The 15,338-nt window shown below is 37.4% G+C and overlaps 3 protein-coding genes across 9 annotated transcripts; all 3 read left to right on the forward strand.

The window, feature by feature from the left end:
- The first annotated feature begins 735 nt into the window (after positions 1–735).
- p2ry12 (purinergic receptor P2Y12) lies at positions 736–3,035 on the forward strand. Its single transcript, XM_034229406.1, is given in 3 exon segments — positions 736–900; positions 902–994; positions 1,740–3,035. Coding segments are annotated over 3 exon segments (1,059 nt in total). The 5' UTR covers positions 736–741; the 3' UTR covers positions 2,547–3,035.
- A 4,308-nt stretch (positions 3,036–7,343) lies between these two features.
- On the forward strand, positions 7,344–9,710 carry LOC117554856 (P2Y purinoceptor 13-like). 3 transcript variants are annotated; one of them, XM_034229409.1, is made up of 3 exons: positions 7,344–7,488; positions 7,888–7,950; positions 8,174–9,710. In XM_034229409.1, exon 3 carries the CDS (start codon positions 8,182–8,184, stop codon positions 9,175–9,177), a length of 996 nt encoding a protein of 331 aa, XP_034085300.1. In that variant the 5' UTR covers positions 7,344–7,488; positions 7,888–7,950; positions 8,174–8,181; the 3' UTR covers positions 9,178–9,710. The 3 variants fall into 3 exon arrangements, with proteins under 3 accessions (XP_034085300.1, XP_034085301.1, XP_034085302.1); XM_034229410.1 differs by having other exon boundaries at positions 7,888–7,938; XM_034229411.1 differs by lacking the exon at positions 7,888–7,950.
- An 802-nt stretch (positions 9,711–10,512) lies between these two features.
- LOC117554860 (P2Y purinoceptor 13-like) lies at positions 10,513–14,815 on the forward strand. 5 transcript variants are annotated; one of them, XM_034229425.1, is made up of 5 exons: positions 10,513–10,708; positions 10,937–11,025; positions 11,728–11,932; positions 12,016–12,405; positions 13,805–14,815. In XM_034229425.1, exons 3-5 carry the CDS (start codon positions 11,750–11,752, stop codon positions 14,276–14,278), a joined length of 1,047 nt encoding a protein of 348 aa, XP_034085316.1. In that variant the 5' UTR covers positions 10,513–10,708; positions 10,937–11,025; positions 11,728–11,749; the 3' UTR covers positions 14,279–14,815. The 5 variants fall into 5 exon arrangements, with proteins under 5 accessions (XP_034085316.1, XP_034085315.1, XP_034085318.1 ...); XM_034229424.1 differs by lacking the exon at positions 10,937–11,025; XM_034229427.1 differs by lacking the exon at positions 10,937–11,025 and having other exon boundaries at positions 11,731–11,932.
- Positions 14,816–15,338: the final 523 nt, after the last annotated feature.

Genomic DNA, 15,338 nt, shown 5'->3' on the forward strand with positions numbered 1-15,338 from the left:
ATATCAGAGAATCCACTTTAAAACACATGTGTGCAACAAAAGCCCAGAATATAAAATATGCTTAATAAAACCTAGATATTGGATTGAATTGAATTTTGGGCCTTGTTGGTGTTTATCAGATATGTTCTGCTTGTGTTTCACTTGTGTTTAATCATACACATAACTTAACTAAAGTATTTGTGTCTGTTGAAATAGATCTAGACGGTCTCCAGTATTTCCTTGTGACAGGAAAGAAAATGGAGAAGTAAAAAAGAAAAAAAGTCATCCTGCACACACACACTTGACAGAGGGTCAGTGTCACACCACATTTGTCGAGGACACAAAGAGAGAGGGACCAAAGAACTGCATTTGAATTTGGACTTCACTGACTCACATCAACACCTCTAACAGGTCAGGCACATAGTCAGATATATTATAAATGTAATAAAAACCTCTAAACTGCTTTTAGGAATTTTATATGGTTAAATGCTTTTTATATTATTTTCTTTCAGACATTTTTCAACATACATTTAACATATGCACATTGTTATCTTAGATCGCTCTATAATGTTTGTGTTTTTAAACGTTTTTCTCCAACTTCTGTTCATTTGGTAATATACAGTAAATCCTTCACTTTATCATGACAAATGAATTAAGTAATGATCAGACCTAACTCCAAAGTCAAAATGTTGTTGGTATCTTTGTTTGTTTGAAATCATAATGAGAAACCAAAAGTTGTATTCAATTTTTCAGGCAACACTCATGGAGACAAATACAACTTCCCCCCCGTTCCCTGGCAGTCACAGCTTCAACAACAGCACTTGTTCCCGTGACAACCTTCTGAAGACCGTGGTTTTTCCAGTTCTTTACTCCTTTCTCTTCCTGCTGGGGCTTGTGCTCAACGGCGTGGCTGTGTGGGTGTTTTTTTCGCATCCCCTCAAAGTCTCACTTCATCATATACCTGAAGAATATTGTTGTTGCAGATGTCATCATGACCTTCACATTCCCTTTCAAGGTTTGTTTTAACTGGTACTCTTCATTTATGAGGCACACTTTAACTGTATTTAAGTTGTAACATGTTACTTTATTATTGGCTATTTAACCAGATTAATTTTCATCTTTCATCTTTTCATCATTAAGTGGGCCAGCCAGACATATTCAAGTCATTGACAAATACTCATGTTGTGTTCTTTACTTTGGATTGGGCATACATTCTGCAGTTATAGATGGTAATAACTTGTTGATAGAGGGTTATAAACACACATTTCAACCTTATAAGTGGTATTATTTAAGGGTCAGGTGATTTTCAGTTTCTAAAATCCTGTTAGAAAATCTTAGGTATCCACAATTATAAATGTTGAAAAAATAATCGATCAAGTCTTCAGTTGGTAATTATATTCAAAGGAAGTATTGTATAAATTGATTGTGCACCAGATACTCTGCAGCTAAAAAGATGAAGATAATGTCCAACGAAAGACAGATAACCAACTGAAACTACTTTTCACAACTTGGCAACCATTGTTATAAATATTGGTGCATAATTGAGCTATAATAAATTGTAAAATGACTAGTATAAATTGCAAAATGACAATATTATTAAATAGCAAATAGAAAAGTCATAAGGTTTAACTTACAAATCCTTGATAAAGTGAGGGTTATAATGAAGTTGTTAACTGATCAACAAATATAATGCACAGTATGGCTTGTATTTAAATACTTGGTGATCTTACTTTTTTATATTTAATGTTGTGTTCCTGCAGGTATTATCAGATTCCAACATGGCTTCCACTGGGCTGCGCATATTTGTGTGTCGGGTCTCCTCAGTGCTCTTCTACCTTACCATGTACATCAGCATCCTCTTCTTCGGCCTCATCAGCATCGATCGCTGCATAAAGACCCTCAGGCCCTTCAGGGGGACAAATGCAGCTCGATTGGTTCGTCGCAAGCTGCTTTCAGGAGCCATCTGGACCTTTCTGCTCGTTCTCTGTTTGCCCAATGTGATCCTGACATGTAAAACACCAACGTCTCCATATTTTAAGTGTGGGGACCTGAAGACAGAGGCTGGGCTGTACTGGCACCAGGTGGTCAATCATGTCTGTCAAGTTATTTTCTGGGGCAACCTGGTGACGGTGATAATATCCTACACTTTAATCACCAAAGAGCTGTACAGGTCCTACTCCCGCAGCACTGGAGGGACAATAAGTCGAGCACCAAGTGGGGCCTCAACTCGGAAACCCCACCAGGCCAAAAGAAAAATGAGTGCTAATGTGTTCCTGGTTCTGGCAGTGTTCTTTGTGTGCTTTGTGCCTTTTCACTTCGCCCGCGTGCCGTACACCATGAGCCAAACCCAAGGGTTTCTCTTTGACTGTAAACTCAAACTCTTCTTCTTTCAGCTGAAGGAAAGTACGCTCTTCCTCTCTTCCTTAAACTCTGTTTTGGATCCTCTCATCTACTTTTTCCTCTGTAAGTCTTTCAGGAACACCTTGTTCAAGACCCTGCAACTGGCTCCTGGAACCTGCAGCAGGCTCACAGGGAGGGGATCAGAGGACACAGTGAGCACTATCTGAGGGACCCTTCTGTCTGTACATAAAATCCACCGGATATGATAAAGGCTTTTGTTTATAGTATCTGTGTGTACTGTGATGATGTCTTGTTTTCAAGTATTGGAAAAAATGGTTTTGTTTCTATAATCATTAGAGAAATACAGTAGGTAAAATATATTTCGTTAATTGTCATAATCAACATGCTGATCATCACAAAACGATTATAACACTACCCCTTTCAGTTTTATCATTGTTATTAAAAGCAATGAACTTTTAAGTAATTGTGTGTGGAAAGCACACACACCAAAGTTGAAATATTTGTAAAAATACTTTAAACATTTTTGTATTATATGTTTTTGCAGTCGTTGATTCATACATGAAAAACCAACACTGGTATGTTTTCTTTCAGTTCTGTATTCCACATTATAACTACATGAAGTTCCTCTTCTATGTTTTCATTTGTGCTGATTTTGAAAAGAATATACTGTACTATATTCCTATAATAAAAAAGTCAACCTGTAAATTAAAGTCTTTTAAATGATCTGATCTGTTACTTTTGCATGCTGCATGAAGGTATTGCTGTTTAGTGTAAGCATTCACTGATTCTTCAGGACAATCAGATACAGTAGATAGTTGCTATGTGCATTAGATTTATTTCTGTACAGTTTTGCTACTAAGAACCATCCTTATCTAAGTAAGTATAAAAAGAATACATATTTCCTTATGTTACAACCACTTGCCAAACCATTGGAGCTTAGCGGTTTCAAAGAAATGAATATAGAAACAAAAAAGAGGAAATATTAATATACTGTAGTGGTAATGTGGTTTATTGCTGTGCCTGTTGTATGATATCATGCACATCTTCAGTACAGTTTACATACTGTAGACAAAATACACTTGACGAGCTGTAAGCACTGTCACATCACTTGTCACACTCACTTAAAATATGTTGTTTGTGCAGAAAAGATCAATCCTGAAATCCAATCCAATAAGTATTGGATTTCATAAATTGACCAATAAACATTTGAATTTGCTATAGTGAAGTTTATCAATCAAGTAAATATGAAACAAGCAAAGCAAAAGAATGATTACAAATACAGCACATTGGAGTAGAGCGACTTGGGACAGATGTTCAAGCAGTGAAGCCTGATAACACATGGCTTACCAAAATCTATTTTATTTGAATCCTCTTTCCCCCATCAGCAACTCACTGCCCGACCACAGCAACTCATAGATTTGCATCTGTGTGGTGAAGTGGATGACACTGTGATGTGTTTTGTAAAGGTGTTAATCTAGCAGGCTACACTGTGGAGTGAAGGAGCTAACCAATACTGGTGAGTCACTTCATAGAATGTATTGTTTCACTTTTTTAGGGAAAACTTTTGATTGATGGAATATTCCATATAAGTCAAACTTTCTAACTGTTTTAAAATTATAGTTAACTGTATTCTGAACAACTTAAGTTGGTCTTGACCAGTAAAATCTCTCAAAGTGACATTGTCTTAAGCATAAATACTGTGTGTGGACTATGGTCTAAATTATATATATATACTGTATATAACTTAACCACATTTGTATCTATGTTCTTACATTTCTGTAATGATGTTTGGAAAAATGCAGCTATCCCATACTGTCAATATACTGAAAAGGTAAATCCAGGTAAATCTCTAAATGATAAAACCTACATCAAAACCTTTTACAAAGTAAACACATATCTATTGTGAAAGGGGGGCTTTGCTAACCAGGCTCTAAAAGGCATTTCAGTGTTGTATACACATGTGATAAAACAACTATAATGTGTTTTTATGTTTTTGTTTTTCACTTTACTTAGTATGTTGAAAACAGATCCAACAACTTCCGTCAGTCAGTGTAAAGAGTGTAAGTGTCAGGTTCAGTGTCAAGGATGCATTCAAATGCACTGGTTAAGCATTCAAAATCAATTCATAGTAGCAAATGTCTTTTAAACCATAATGACAAATGCAAATCAGGTTCAACCATAAATTTAAAACAGTAGTTGTTCTAAGTCTTAAACAAATCATGGGCAGGGAGAAACATAACACAGCGCTCTGGTCTTCACCTCAGCGACACATTTGCTTTGAACCCCCTATCTTACTCACACCACTAAATCAATACCAATAAACCCTTCTAGCAATTGATAAAAGCTACTAATTTCACTTCCAAATGTGTTCAATCAAAAGCAACATATCTGGATGTAGGTCTTGCTTACAGAACCTGTTGAGAATTTTCTATTTTAATGTCCGATCACAGTTGTCAAAACTAATTTGAATTTTTCTATGATGTCTGTTTGATTCTTTGATTCCAGATGGTATGATGGTGTCCAAGAACACAGCAGCCTTCTCCTCTGGTTGTGCATCTATCAGCCCTGTGACAGTAGATATGGCGGTCTCCTACCTTTACTTCTTCATGTTCCCTATTGCACTATTGCTGAATGGGGTAGCAGCATGGGTGTCTTTGCACCTCCGGTCCACATCCACTTTCATAGTGTATCTGAAAAACCTGGTAGCTGCTGACCTGCTGATGACCCTGACGCTCCCGCTAATGGCAGCTAGCATGCTACCTGGAGCATCAATTCCGTTAAGGGCTTTTGCTTGCCGCTACTCTAATGTCATTTTCTACTGCTGTTTGTACACAAGTATTGCTTTAATAGGTCTTATCAGCCTTGATCGCTTCTTCAAAATTGTTAGACCATGCGGCAAGTTCCTGGGACAAAATGTGATCTTCAGTTTTGTCATGTCCACCTTGGTTTGGGTTGTGATATTTGGTGGTACAGCCGTCCCAACTATCATTCTAACAGACCAGAATCCTGTTAATACAACAGGATATTTCTGTGATTCCCTAAAGAGTCCGGCTGGAGTGACTCTCAACACATTTGTGGTTCTATCTATGGAGAGTCTCTTTTGGCTTGTCAGCATAGTGATTGTGTTTTGCTACATCTGCATCACCTTGAAAGTCCTGCAGTCCTTCAGAAACTCTGGGAGCAACAACAGCCACGGAAAGACGAAGACCAAGCTGAGAGTCTTCCTGATCCTTCTTGTGTTTTTCGTGTGTTTTGTGCCTCTTCACGTTTTGCGTGTTCCGGTAACAATGGATGAAGAAATGGATGAAGAAATGGATGACTGTGTTAAAATTTGGGTGACGATTATCCATAAATTGTTCCTGTGGGTCTCTGCTACTAATTCCTGCCTGGACCCTCTTCTGTACATCTGCCTGTGCAGGGAGTACAGAGAGAAGCTGGTTGAACTGATGAAAGCTTGAGGAATCTGTGTAGGGTTATATTCAGGTAAAAATGCAGATGATTCCAAATCGAAAGAATAATGATTAGTCATAAATAAATTAGAGATACATATGATGTTTTTAGTCACACATTAGGCTGTTGCAGTCTTTCAGCATTGATCGGTATGTTGTACTGCCCTCTAGTGGCCGGATAGGGAATAGCATGTGTTAAGACTAAAGGTCTATTAAGAGAGAGAAACATGGTAGAAAGCAGTGAGATACAACCTGTAATAAAAGCGCTAGGCAAATGTATTCTTTCTTTTTCTAAATGTACTGAGTTTAACCATTTTAACACACATATATGTCAAGTCTCAGAGTTGTGCATTATTTTTTAAATGTAAGTATATTTAATCTTTCTACCCACTTTTCTATTCATATTCAGTTGTTATTGTTTGACCTGTATATCAATACATGTTTATTTAAAGATGTAATTTGTTTATTTTCTTGTGAAAGGGTCACTTTGATATAGTGTTACGCAAATAGTTTCAGTAAATATATATTATCAAAGTGTTACAGAATTAAAATGAACAGTGTGCTTCAGCTGAATGTCAGTGTATTTATTTCTGCTGCAAGAACATCAATGGCATCTTACAAAGTTCCGACCTATTTCAAGTCTTTAAATGAAAGGTTACATAAAAATATTCTCTTTAAATCTTGTTAATCCAACTTTAATAGATTCCCACAAAAGAGCTATGCCCAATTGCCAGGAATTTCTGGTATTCTGTTTGTTGTGGTCTCAATAAATTGCTTTCTAAGTAATATAATATGTGTCAATGTTGATTGTTGTTTTATAGTATCAAGTGCCGATAAATGAAAGTTAAAATGTAATATCAATGCACCCACTTTGTTGGTCACCTCAGTATTCTAGAGTCCAATAATAATTGTGGTTACTTTCCCATACCACCTATTTTTAATTAATTAGATTGAAATGAAATTTAAACCCAGCCTCATGTATACATCTTAGTGGAAGCTATTGCATATTCTTTGTTTAACAACAAGCTCCTGTGTCTCCTATGGGACTATTTGTGAGACATTTGGTCAAATGATGCCACTTCCTGCAGAATCAGCTCTATAATGTTTGCAGGAACAAACATCCAAGAAAACAAGTATTGTAAAACACATGAGGATCAATAAATCATCAACATCTCTCAGAGGTAAAGTTGACTTGCTTTTACTGCTTACAAACAACACAATGATGGTGAGTGTGGAAACAAATGTTGTGTATTTTGCTTTCTAAATGATGCTCAGAGCTTAGGAGAGGAACATTTGCTGTGCAAATGAGGATGTATACACATTATGTTAGAGGTTAGGTCAAATGTTCTGTAAACATATTAAATGCTTATAGCTTCATTTAGAAATGGTGACGCCTAAAGTACATGTGCATAACAAAGGGAGCAGGGGTGGCCTGAATCAAAACCTTCCCTTCATCCAATCTCTCATTGGTGTTTCCTCTGCATGCTGTCTGCCATATGATGTATGCTTTTGTCTAAGGACCAGGGAGTTTTCCCTATTTTTGCATAAGTCCTGATACATTGCCAGACTTACCACAGCTGAATCGTTGATGTATTTTCTAGGGAAATCCTTAAGTTCCTTAACACCTACCATGTCAGTTTATATTGTCAGGTCCATCTTGCAGCTTTGCCTTTGACTAGAGTGACTCAAGTCTTCAACTGTAAGTACTGAATATCAGAATATATGTTATTTGTATAATTTTTTCAAAATGTAGTAATGATAGCTGAATCTAAGACAAGTATTTGTACATATCATAACATACTATGATACAAGTAGAGCATAGTATTTGGACAAGTGACAAATATTATTGTTCCTTCTTAACCTGATTTTAAAGTCTAAAATAACATTAAAGCCTTACTTGAGAATTTGTTTTCAGAATGTCTGTTATTTATACTTTTTTTTAATTCTATTTTTAAGTGAGTGTTAAAATATTAGGGAAAATGTATATACTGTATAAGTTAAATACATTACAAATTAAAAAAGTTTGTGATAAAGGATTGGTTGAAAACAAATGTATTTACACAACCATGTAGTAAACACCACCCTTTTCTTTGCTTAGCCTGCAGCTCTGACTTGGATAAGTGCCGGATAGTGGATCCTCTCTTTGACAGTAAGCAGCAGAGTGAGTGGAGAAAACAGAATAACAAGCTAACTCAGATAAATGATTTGCTATTAAATGATTTCTCTGTGACAGTAATTAAATTACAAAAATTGTCAATGGTTTAAATTATTTTGCACTTATTCAGATGGACAGTGTGTTTAAAATGCATGATGCATAGCCTACATGAAGACGATATTAAATACCCGCTACTACAATTTATTTTAAACTTTTCCATTCTCCTCAGGTGCAGAGATGACATGGAATCAAGAAACTCACAATGTGTCGGAGTGTGAAAGCTTTCCTAACAACCACGATGTGGTCACAGCGCTTTACTTTTTGATGTTCCCCTTAGCTTTGTTGCTGAATGGTGTGGCAGCCTGGGTGTCTCTGCACCTCAAGTCCACCTCTAACTTTGTGGTGTATCTGAAGAATCTGGTGGCTGCTGACATTATTATGACTTTAATCATGCCAATCAAAGCTGCACGAGACTTGCAGGATGTGCCGAAAACATTATACATTCTCTCATGTTATCTCAGTGCTGTTTTCTACAGTGCACTGTACGTCTGTGTCGCTTTTCTGGGTTGTATCAGTCTGGACCGTTTCTTCAAGATCATGACACCTAACAGCAAGTTGTTTAGTAAGAATCTGATCTTCAGCAAAGTTTTATCAGGCTTAATTTGGGTAACAGTTTTTGGATGCACAGCTTTACCAAATATATGTTTTAGTAAATTGGTGACCAATATGACAGAGATCAGCTCTTGTATGATACTGAAAGAACCGGTTGGACTTAAAATCCATGAAGTGATTGTGATCTTCCAGAATGCTTTCTTCTGGATTGTCAGTGTGGTCCTTGCTGTTTGCTACATCTCCATTGCAAACAAGGTAATCCAGTCTTTTCGGAACTCTGGCAGCAGCAACAACCAGGGACAGAAGAAGATCAAACTCCGTGTATTTCTAGTTGTTGTTGTGTTTTTTGTGTCATTTGGACCATACCATATTGTAAGGATCCCTTACACTTTCCAACAAGTTAACTATTCTTCTTTTACCGGCTGCAATATTTTAAGCAGCACATTTACCAAGGAAATCAGCCTCTGGCTTGCCAGCACAAACATCTGCATGGTCCCAATTCTCTATATCTTTCTGTGTCGGGAGTTCAAGGAGAAACTGGTTTCTATGATAAAAAATGTGTCCATCTCATTCAAAGCCTCAGCAGACAAAGCTAAAGGCATTACACCACAAAGGTCATGAACATGCTTTTTTAAGATCTGGGCTCAGAAAGATCAAGATATTGTTTCAAACATGTGCATTTAGTGTTGACGTTGTGGTGTGAGGTTTTGTGTCTTGTCAGTGTGCCGCTCTAAATAGCGAGAAAAACATTTACAGGAAATACAATAAGGTTGGATGAGATAAACAGTATGAAACAATAGGGTGTTGTTATTATGATGGTTTTTTTTAATGTCACAGTTTTGTATTGTGTCTGGAAGTTTAAACCATTAGGTGAATAGAGTTTTAAAAGAGAGACTGTAAATGAGGATTCCATGCAAAGCAAGTTAGAAAAAGAAAGTTAACATTTGCTTCTCAAACTGAAGACCTAAAATGTTTGTGGTGACAGTAAAAATAGGTCATGTATTTTATACGTTTATTCAGATGTGCAATGTGTCCATTGGCCGGGTTGCTTGGCAGCATGTTAATAAGCGCAACATGAAAGGTTATTGCAAATAATACATTTGTTTTATTTATGTATATTAAGAGTGAATAATAAAGCATGCTGTAAATCTTAAGAGTTGTTGTAATCGTTCCTTAATAAACATCACACTGAGGTGCGATTCTGCTCAGTACTATAACCCTTTTCCCATTAAATACAATTATTTCAGTTGAGCTAACTTTTTCAACCACTGAACAGACCCTACAGGGTTTGCTGAGTTTTACATTCTGCAACAGAAACCAGGCTGCAGGGAAATGTGGTAATATGGAAATTCTTTCTTGACAGTGTGATTTTTACTAAAAGATGATGTGACCTGATCATTTTGATTATGTATTACAGCAGGTCAATTGTGAGTTCACTTCAGGAACTACAGTTAAAGAAAAATGTCTGTGACTTCTCAGCAAATGCTATCCCCTCTGACATTATTTCTGGCAGAGATCTGAGCATAATCTCACGGGAAATCATGTTGTGTTCTCAAAATGCACAATTGTTATCAAGACAGCACTAATGGAATCGTAGAAAGCAGATATGCTATCTCAAAAACAGGCTTACAGATGTATGAAAATGTGGTCTTAGTAGTAAATAAAAGAAAAACTATACAATTACACAAGTACATACAAAAAAAACTATTTGTAAATGTGTTGCCGCTTCTGCCTTGGTATAGCTTGCATTTATTGTAAATGAGTTTAAGGAAACCATGCAACCACAATTTTATGAGAAGTCAGCAGCACAATATTCACATCTCTTGTTTTGCTTATGTCTCTGTGGTTAGGCACAGTGTCACAATAAGAGAATAAAAAAATAAACGGCAGGATAGAGGAGGGGCAGTGTGGTGCAGGAGGTCTCTAGATGTGTGTCGAGAAATGAGTCCATGGCTTTGGTGTTTGCCTGTTAATAGCCAGCCTGACGCAAGCTAGCGGAGGCAGGGGGACTGGCACGGAGCAGAACAAGCCTCTCAGCAGACAATTGGAACAGGAAGCAAGGAAGGAAAGGGTCTTTCACCCGGAGGAAGACTGGCAAACTCCTTGGGATTGTGACAAGACAGCCACACAGTAACTCCAGAGACCACCCATTGTAAGAGCATCAAACACACACACACACACACACACACACACACACACACACACACACACACACACACACACACACACACTTAAAGACAGCAAGAGAGAAATACTGAGGAAGCAGAGCAGCTTAAACTTCTTTATGTCAGAAGTACTATTTCTTAATAGATTCAATATTTTAGAATTTCAATCAGCAATTTGGGGTTTTCTTTTGTTACATTTCCTTCCTGTACTGTAGGTAAGAAGAGGAAAGCGGAATAGGATATTTCACTTGTTCCTTTTTTTAAGCACTGCCGTTTTTCATTGCTTCATTGACACAGTAAGAAGGTAAGACTCAATTATTGGCTTTACAAGTTCCTCTCCTAGATTACCAGTCTTAACTGGGAAAAGGATATATATAATTGTTGTAACAGAGCTTATTAACATTAGCATTTACACTTACATGTTTAGAGTATATCTTGGTTGCCATAGTATTTAGTGTAATTCTAAACTGTTAAGGGTTTCGTAAATATACTGTCAGTCGGAAAACAATGCAGAATGAACAAATGCAAAGGTCTGTTGCCTAAATCATGTATATTTGGTGTATCTGTACTCCTACTGTTCATTTTAGTTTGCATTATTACTAGTAGGAACTGACAGAACTATTAGCTCTACTTGGTAACCCCTATTCTAAATATTTTTGTTTTAATACAGCGGTGACCCTGGGTTTAGTTTATTTCTGGAAAAAAAGTATTTATTTGTTCCTGAAAGGGTCAGATTGAACTTTACTTGGTGAATTAAGATAAAAAGAACTACATTTTCAGAATTAAGCCGTAAAAGATATAAAAGAAAGAGAAACATTTATCATAAAAGGTAATTCAGCTACAGTTCTTTCTAGGACAAGCTCTAAGAGGAAATGGCATGTTTGTATTTTCTGAAAAACAAATATTACACTGTTCCTCTTTAGAAAAAAATATTTATGTGACTCAATTGAGTATTTTATGATGTAACAATCTTACTTTCGTTTTATCTTCTCTCCTCTGCTCTCAGAAGGTGTAGCGAAGATCTGAAGATGAACAACACCCTGTCAAACACTTCTATGAAGTGTGTTCGGGATACCAGTGTGACAGCTGTGGTGTTCCCCTGTCTCTACAGCATCTTATTTATAGTTGCCCTGATACTGAATTCCCTGGCTGCATGGATCTTCTTCAGCATCCCCAGCTCCTCAACATTTGTGGTCTTTCTAAAAAATGTGGTAAGACTCAAAAGGCTTTTGCTTAATATAGTTTGTCTACGCCGTTCAAAAAAACAAAAAACACAACCCTCCTTTATTACCAGGTCGTGGCTGACTTGCTGATGACCCTGACCATCCCTCTGAGAGTCTTAAGTGATGCTGGTGTGGGTTCCTTATATCTACGCGCCTTCCACTGCAGATACTCTGCAGTTCTCTTCTACATCACCATGTACATCAGCATCCTCTTGCTAGGCCTCATCAGCCTGGACCGCTACCTGAAGATAGTCAGGCCATTTGGGAAGTGTGCCCTGCAGCGGGTTCGTGTTGGTCAGCTGCTGAGTGCAGCTGTCTGGGTGGTCATGCTAGCGTTAGCATTACCCAACGTTATTCTAAGTGACCAGCCTCCACGCGGCCCTGGAGGCAGACTGAAGTGCACCTCTATGAAGAGCAACGCTGGTATGCTCTGGCATGCAGGATTCAACTACTTCTGTCAGGTAGCTATAAAGTAGAGGAATACTACTAAACTTTTTTAAAGTATGATTTTTGTATAGATGTCAAGATGTTAAGTGCGATTTAGAGGTATAGGTATCTAGATGTTCTTATTGGACAGAGTCAAGCTGTTTTTAACCGTTGTGCTAACCCAGGGGTCGGCAACCCGCGGCTCTCGAGCCGCCTTGAGTTTAGACAAAAATAAGAAGGAAATCAAATACAAATATTTGTAGGACTATTTATATTTTGTAGCACGGTTAAAAATGTTTCGTATCTTGTATTTTGAGGTGATACTGTGACCATAGACTGTGACACATACCATTTTTTTTTAAAAACGGTTTTAATTCGGTCAACTCAAATATGCGTCACATCCTGCTACGGACCCGCACCAGCGCCTTTTCTTGCAGGCGAATAACCTGACCCCCGGCTCGATGAGCGAACTATTGATAAATCAAAGAAAATAAAAGTATTGGAGGGACACAGAGGGTTTAATTCTGGTGGTTAGAGTTATGCTTTCACAGCAAACAATGCTGGCTTACCGGTATATTTGATATGTGGAGAGAAGTTGTCAAAGGTGCTGCAGCCTTTACGTATTGGAGGAAAAACACGGAAGAGGAAGACAGCTGACGATCTTCAGTCATAATTCAATCAGTTAACTATTTTTAGGGTGCAGCTATATGTTTTATTTATTTCAAAGTGGGCCCATTTCAATTATTTTCATTTTCTTCAAATGTGCAGAGGACTCCAAGTGCTGTGTTGATTTATTAGTAGGCCTGTGTATTTTTTTTAATTCTCCTATAAGAGTTCTTTGTTTAGAGGTAGGCCAAGGCAAGGCAAGTTTATTTATATAGCACCTTTCAACACAAGGCAATTCAAGGTGCTTTACAAAAATGAAAGACATTCAGACAAAGGCATTTAAAAACAGTCATTACTGTAGGCCTAAACAGTTTTCTATAATGTAATAAATAATAAATGCAAAAAAAATGTAGTTTTTGTCTGATGTAACAATATATACAACTTTATAAGCTATCAAATATGTTTTGCGGCTCCAGACAAAAAACATTGGTGAAAAAGGGGGCAAAATGGCTCTTTTGGTCAAAAAGGTTGCAGACCCCTGTGTTAACCTAAGCTAGAAGCAGCTTCATAATTTGCAGCACTGACATGATATACATTTTTTTCTCATCTAACTTCCACCAATGTTGCAAATAAGCCTTTTTTCACAAATGTCGAACTATAACTTTAACAAATCAGCTGTTATATAATAACATTTTAATTTAGTGCACATTTATTGGTATGCTGACATTTCAACTGACCTTTGATATACAGCTCATCAAAATTAGTCGTGAGAAAAGCTGTGAGAAGTGCTTTTGCTGCGCTTAATGTTTTGTCTATGTTTGCTTCCAGGTGGTTTTTTGGGGCACGCTGGCATTGATGGTGGTTTGCTACACGTTAATCAGCAAGAAGGTTTATGAGTCCTACAAAGCCTCAAAGTGCAGATCTCAAGCAGCCAGTCGCAGAACCAAGGCAAAGGTGTATGTGGTGGTTGGGGTTTTCTTCATCTGCTTTGCCCCCTTTCACTTTGCCCGTGTCCCCTACACTCTCACCCAAACGGGCAGCATGGCGAATCATTGCAAGGCACAGCAGGCTCTCTACATTGCAAAGGAAACCACCCTGTGGCTGTCGGCCACCAATGTGTGTTTAGACCCGCTTATCTATGTGTTCCTGTGTAAAGTGTTTCGGAGAAGACTGACAGCCGCACTCTGCCGTAGGCCGTTCAACAAAGGTGCCATGGAGTCACCAACGGCAACATCAACTCAACTGGAGATGTCACAAATGGCCCCAAGTAAAAGACTGTCATATAATGGGGTCCCACAGTAACAGGCTGGACAATGTACAATGGGAAATTAATAATGATGAGATTACTGTGTGAATTGCTTTTCAACATGTAAATAGCATTTTATCTTGATGACAACAGTCGTCAAACATTTTTTAAATGAATGCAAGGTGATCACAATCTGTTGAATATTCAATGCTTTGTAACAGGAAAGGGTCTGGTATGACGGGTGAAATGTTCTCACAAACAAGGCTATTTTTGATACAGTACTAACCAAGCACTTCTTTCTCGGTTTGCTAAGTCATACAAAACGTTTCCTTAATTGTGTTCCCTGTAATTTTCTACTTCCTTCTGTACCCTTATCTCATGTAAACTGCACTTTCCCTTCACGGACATTTTGGCGAAAGGCTAATCATCTTGACAGCACATATTCTCCAATGACACACACAATGTAAACAGTGACCAAATGATAACAAAATAAGGACTGCAATAGACACTGCTTACAGCTATAACTTCTGTGCAATATGAATAATAATAATAATAATAACATAATAAAAATAATATTTTTGTATAAAGAAAAATTGCATGGGGTGTTTATACTAACTAGATTAGGTGTTTAAAACCAGGTGAATGTACAGTTCTAATTAAATCTAGGACAAATAACTAGGAAAGTGATCACTTCATACACAGCAAACTAAGGTGGCTGCGCAACAAAGGCAGCAAATAACATAAAATGATAAAACCATCTAAACTTAGTTCCTCTACCCAAGGGGCGCTGACACAGATGTTCATCATATATAGTTCACAACACTCTGACGCTATTATATAAATTACCATCACATCAAAAATGAAAGGAATGCTTATTGATTTGTGTTTAGATGTGGTTTATTTGTGGTATCTTACCCTGAGATAATTATGATTTTTTATTTCCCATGGTGCTGATCAAAATATGAGGCACTTTTTATTAGTGTGCACAACCAAAACTACTAACCGATATTAATCTGTAAAAACTCTGCAGTCAGGCACTGCACCATTTAATTTTGCACTGAGCAAGAGGAGCAAAGAGTAAATAGAACTGGAATAAATAGATTTTTTCCAGCAATG

The sequence above is a fragment of the Gymnodraco acuticeps genome, unplaced genomic scaffold, assembly GCF_902827175.1.
Source record: "Gymnodraco acuticeps unplaced genomic scaffold, fGymAcu1.1, whole genome shotgun sequence".
Lineage (NCBI taxonomy): Eukaryota > Metazoa > Chordata > Actinopteri > Perciformes > Bathydraconidae > Gymnodraco > Gymnodraco acuticeps.

What these genes read in the sequence shown, in the direction of transcription:
- LOC117554860 (XM_034229425.1), top strand. Translation starts at nt 11,750, where the DNA reads ATGAACAACACCCTGTCAAACACTTCTATGAAGTGTGTTCGGGATACC. An exon ending in TGGTCTTTCTAAAAAATGTG is followed by an intron (nt 11,933 to 12,015) that starts GTAAGACTCAAA and finishes CTTTATTACCAG; the next exon opens with GTCGTGGCTGACTTGCTGAT. An exon ending in GATTCAACTACTTCTGTCAG is followed by an intron (nt 12,406 to 13,804) that starts GTAGCTATAAAG and finishes GTTTGCTTCCAG; the next exon opens with GTGGTTTTTTGGGGCACGCT.
- LOC117554856 (XM_034229409.1), top strand. Translation starts at nt 8,182, where the DNA reads ATGACATGGAATCAAGAAACTCACAATGTGTCGGAGTGTGAAAGCTTT.